The sequence below is a fragment of the Echinops telfairi genome, unplaced genomic scaffold (genome assembly GCF_000313985.2).
Source record: "Echinops telfairi isolate 266 unplaced genomic scaffold, ASM31398v2 ScPeMD7_14;HRSCAF=57, whole genome shotgun sequence".
Lineage (NCBI taxonomy): Eukaryota > Metazoa > Chordata > Mammalia > Afrosoricida > Tenrecidae > Echinops > Echinops telfairi.
The window spans coordinates 8,157,944-8,163,503 of record NW_022103911.1 but is presented as its reverse complement, the minus strand read 5'-3'; the positions used below and the strand labels follow the sequence as shown (position 1 = coordinate 8,163,503).

At 39.2% G+C, this 5,560-nt stretch overlaps 1 protein-coding gene across 1 annotated transcript in view; it reads right to left on the bottom strand.

The window, feature by feature from the left end:
- Positions 1-164: 164 nt before the first annotated feature.
- The window catches only part of CUNH4orf33 (chromosome unknown C4orf33 homolog), a 14,431-nt gene continuing 9,035 nt past the window's right edge, over positions 165-5,560 (bottom strand). The window contains exons 3-5 of the mRNA XM_004711864.2: positions 3,204-3,255; positions 2,879-3,078; positions 165-474 (exon numbers count right to left, since the gene is read on the bottom strand). Of these exons, the coding sequence (XP_004711921.1) occupies positions 363-474; positions 2,879-3,078; positions 3,204-3,255 (364 nt within the window). The 3' untranslated portion in view covers positions 165-362. The remainder of the gene's footprint in view (positions 475-2,878; positions 3,079-3,203; positions 3,256-5,560) is intronic.

Genomic DNA, 5,560 nt, shown 5'->3' with positions numbered 1-5,560 from the left:
TGGTTCAGGGAAATGGGACTGGAAATAGAGACTTTGCTTCACAGGCAGGGTATTTGGGTTAAGAATCCGACATATTGGGGATGATGGTGATGCAATCCAGAAGGCAAAATTTTAACTCATTGTCATGATGGCTCCCGGGCTAGGAGACAGAGAAACATTTCAACTTAATGGATAAAATCATGTATAAAATGTATTTGCTTATTAATTCACATACAATTTTCCATATAGAGATTATATTTTCAGTGACATCTATAAAAATATTTGTGGTTGAAATGTGTTCATGAAGCCTTGAAAGAGATTGATGTTTATTATTTGTTTACTTTAAGAAGCATGAGAAAAAATGATTGATATGGTTTTCTACTCTACTCCTGTATATCGGGCTTCCCTATTAGCCACAGGTCTGATTCCGGCTGTTTCCATTCTTTTCCAAACAGTGTGTTAAAGTTGAAAGGCTTGAAGTATTCCAGACGATGGCTAAAAGCAAAGGAAAAGAAAGTGGGAATTGAAATGAATTATGCATTTGTGAAGCCGCTGTCCTGAAGGGCTATTTATTTTGTCACATCTGTGATAGGACAACATTCTATTTTAAGAAATACCAAAGGTACAATGCATTTTATATGTACAATTTTCTCACCCCAGCTATCAAACATTCCGCTCTGGAAACATTCACCCGCAACTCAAAGCACTCTCTTTTCAATTCTGTGACAAACTCCCTCACAGGCAATAGGAGAAATAAAAATCTGCCTTCAGAATCTGTCATATTCCATCTAACTATAAAAAAATCATATATGCCCTTGCAAAGTTTTTTATAATTTAACTTTGATATCATTTGTATTTGCCCCATAGACAATTGTTTTAGAGTTTCCTAGGCCATTCTTCTGAGGCATCGCTGGTAAACTTGAACCTCTGGTTTAACCGTTACCACCCAGAAACCCCATGACTCTGTTAGGGTCTTCTAAACCTTTACACTGTGGTGGGCCACACTGAACCCTGAGAGAGATACAGGCTAGAGATCACAACTTTTCACGGGCAGCATCTGGGTTTCCTCGCTGTGGAAGTAATCCTTACGGCAGTCCATGGAGCATTCGTAAGGCTGTCTAGAAGGTACATTCTCCACGTGACAGCTCCGGGGGCAAAGGACAAGACTCGAATTGGGAAGGTACAAAAGGCACCTCGGATCAGACACCTGATATTCCACAGGGACATTGCACAAAAACTTTATAGACAGTGTTTTAGTGTCATCCCTTCTGTCAGTGTCACGTCATGAGTCGCTGCTTTGAACGTCCTCACCTGGGACATGTCAATTAATGGGGAGCCAGCCTATGTTGCCCCTATGAGGTATTCATAGTTCATTTGCAATTCCTCTTGCCTTGGATGTAATTTATCAATAGGAGTCTATATTTTTAACTTTCACAATATAATTTATTTTTTATTTTATTTTAAAATTTTACTGTATTTTTTACCTTGAAAGTTTTTAAATTGTGATTTGATTGAAGGCATATAGAGCAGATGATTTATTTTGTATTCAACAATTCATACAAATTCTATTTCATCTCATTCATTGCAAGTCCCTCAACCAAATTTCAACACAATTTAATTGGATTCTATTCTATTCAACCTAATTTAATTGAATTTAATGGAACTTACTTAATTTAATTCAGGTCAGTTTAATTCAATAAATATTGACCCGGCTCCTACTATGTGCAAGGCCATAGGTGCTACACAAATGACCAGGAAAAGAGCTTTTAAGATTCATTGAGGCTGAGGCAATAAAGCTCAAAAATACCTCCAAGGTTGTGGGTTCTCCCTCCAGAAGATACCCAGAATCCACCTGTTTCTCTCCATTTCATAGCCACCGTCGTCCCAGTCAACATTTTCTAGCAGTCGGACTTCCAGGGCAACCCCTGCTCTCTCTACACTGCTACAGTCCATCATGTGCCCACCAACCAGAACGATCTTTCAAAATGTCAGTCCTATAAGCCCTTCCTCCACTGACAGGTCATCAGGGGCTTCTTATCACACGTCAAGTTTCTTAAATGTAGGGCGTTTTCTTGAAATTGAAAGCCCTGGAATAAGATCTATTAGGTCTGGCTTGATCTGGTCCGTGGTAGACCCCTCTGACTTCATTGCATCTTATACTAACCCTTGTTATATTGTGTCTTGTTACATTGCATCTTATACTAACCCCTCTGACTTCATTGCATCTTACACTGACTCTAGTCCAGCGAAGCTACTCTTCTGTCTATTGCTGGAACCACGCTAAACTCATGCACGCCTCAGGATCTCTGCACTTGTTATGGCCTCTGCCTGCGTTTCTCACAGTGGCTTTGTCTTGATGTTAGGTCTCCTCTCTAAAGTCACTGACTCCAAGAGATTTTTTTTGGCCACAGTCCTAAGCAGGTCCACACGCGGGAGTCATTTTTACCAGAATTCATGTTCTCTAAAAACATTCTCACCCTTATGAAGTTAGCAGAAGCTATGGAGTTAACTGAAATTTAGATTTTCATGCAGGAAGGAAAATGATTTACAAATCCTTGGCTCATACCAAGAAGGAGTGATGAGTCTGGCCAGTTAGCTCTGAAAGAAATGATAAATGAATCTGTGACCAGACTTCGATGTCAGCTATTATAACACTTACTAAGCAAGACCTCTCTAATATGGCCATGGAAATATAAAAACACGACTGACAGTAGAGACTGAGACTATGTCAGTCCAAAAGCAATCCATCAACGTTCACCGAAGGCCCTCAGAGAGCACAGGACCCTAGGAGGTGACATCTGCTTCTTTGTCAGAAAAATGTTACCATAGTTCTCCTGGGAACTGATTTCCAAAACAAACGTTTAGGGTCGAATCAAACCTTTATTTGTTTTCTACTTACAAATCAGGTTTTTGTCCTCGTTGCAGGTCTTGCTGTGGTACAGGGTAAAGTGCTTCATAACTTCTTCTATCTTCTGTTCCATGAATTGCAAATGAATTGAATTTTGTGACATTTGGTGGAAAATAACACCAAGGAAGACATACTTTTCCTTCCCATTTTGTCTCTCCTCTGGATACTTTGAATGATAAAGCAAGTCCTTGCTAAAAAATCAGTATATAAAACATATTAGGTAAACTCAGACTTAGTCTTTAAATACATATAAATATGTTTATATAAGGTATACTTTGGCACTTAAAGAATTTTGTTCACATTTTCATTTACTTACTTTCCAAACATTCCTTCTTCCAGAGAGTAAAAGCACCAAATGCTGCCCATGGCTGTCAAAATTAAAATTCTTCATGAGTGTTGGAAAGGTAGAGCTATTTTCTTCACCATCCTTCATATCTAGAATGTCTATGCTTGTAGCGACATTTACAAACAATTAAGGCTGCAATGTGGACATTAGCTATTCAAAGAGAGAGCTAGTGTTCAATTACACAAGTCACATCTTTGGATTCACTCTTTTCCGAATAAAGGGGTCTATTTGTGAAAACTATGAACAAATGCATAGGACACATGCTTAAACTGCTCTTCTAGTCTTTAAGCAATAAAAACTATACAGAATACTTAATTTAGCTAGATGACACAAAGTATAATAATGACCCAAAGTTTAAAAATGTCATGTTATTGAAGTTGACAATAAGATTTGTTTCAGTAACTAAAGTAACCTAAGAGATGCAGGCACAGATTTCTATGGCTAAATTCCACCGCTTGACTAAAGGTTATTTGTGCATGAAGGCAATCTTCCAGCTCATTAGAAAGTTAATAAACATCACAACTAGTCAACAGGTAACTATTGTAATTTGTCTCTATTCGCTCATGTAGTATTTCTCAACCTGCCTGCCCTTTGTGCTATCCTCCAGCTGTCTGCCATTGGTTAAGCTCTCTGATGTCACAATTACCAAGTGATAGACAACAGATCCTGCAAACAAAACAAAACGGAAAGAAAACAACAACCTCTAGGAAGAGCACCTCATTGGGATTAACTACCTCAGTAAGCACCGCCAGAGTGCTCCTTAGCAGCAAGGCTGGCGAGACTTCTCTTACATACTATGATTGTCAGGGGAAGGCCCTCCATGAGACGGGTTGACCCAATGGTGCAACAATGGGCTCACACTTAGGAACCATTGTGAAGCTGGTGCAGGACTGCACAGTGTGACAGTGTTTCCTTCTGTCGTGTATAGAGTTGCTATGGGTCAGAACCAACCTGATGACACCTAACAACACGTGAGTAAGAATCACTGGTTGAAAAGTATTTTCCCAAAACACCTCCCTGCCATTGAATCTACTCCGATTCATAGCAGCTCTATCAGAGAGGGGGGATGAAGTATGCCCCTGTGGTTTTCCTAGACTGTAGCTGTTTGAGGAGTAGAACGCTCCTCTTTCTCCAATGGAGAAGCTAGTGGTTTCAAACTGCTGGCCTCGCAGTTAGCAATCCAATTGACAACCCACTAAATCACCAGAGCTCCTTATGTAAAAAATGTACTCTCTCCAGAAAAGACACTATCTAAACATTGCCTCATAGATGGCCTTCTGTGTTTCTCAGTGATTTCTTTCAGGAAACTCTCCAACCCTCTGAACCAATGTCAACGTCCCTATTTTATAGCAAGAGCAAAAGCCCTCTGAGTCTTTTTACTGCTATTGTGCAGCCTCAAAAAATGTCTTGGGAGAAGAAACTCTTGCAATTAAAATAACCATCTTCAGCATTAAATATTTTTTTTTATTATTGACTGTCCTAATGTAAATTAAATCAAACTACACTATAGATTTTTAAAATTTGCCTTTTAAATGTTATTATTTGTATACACAGGGGTTACTGTGTAATTTATGAACAAATAAAAACCTAATTATGATGCTACTTATCTGATGTTTCGTCATTACTTTAGGGGTGGGAGGGAGACTGACATTATTTCATTAAGTTAAAAGTAAAAATCAAACTTTAACATTCTCAAAGATCCAAATCCTTTACTGACTTTGCAAAGTCCAAAACCAAACTCACTGCCATCCTTATGTTTGCCATATGTACGTGAAAATAAATAGTAACGTGAATGCATTAATTGTACACGATGTTTTATGAGAATTGGCCATATTTTTCTGCAAGATATTCAGGCATGCTAGTTGAAAGGAGACACACAAGGACTCACAAACATGCTTCTTAACCAGTGCTTCCAACCAGTTCATCTAAGTTCAGTCATGGCTGACAAAAAAAAATTAAAATGGACCCAAATTGGCAGAATGTAGGCATATGAGTGTGATGAGAAGACGGAAAATGGACAGTGCAAGCCCCTTTAGAAACTGTGCCAGCTACTTAGGAAATAAAGTCATTTTGTGAGGGTTGCATAGCCACCACATATTGGACTGGCAGGGTCCAAACAAATTGTGTCCCCTGGCTCAACAGTGGCAGCCGACCACGTCTCTTTGAACATGTCCACTCTTCACAGTCCTGGAATAATCCAGCGTCACTTCCTGAAAGGGCTCACACTTTTTCCAAGTCATCTGTTCCAGAATTTGTTGTTCAAGGAAATCTAGTGCAGTAGCAGACGACACAGTGAGTTGCCAACCAGAAGGTTTGAACTCACCAAG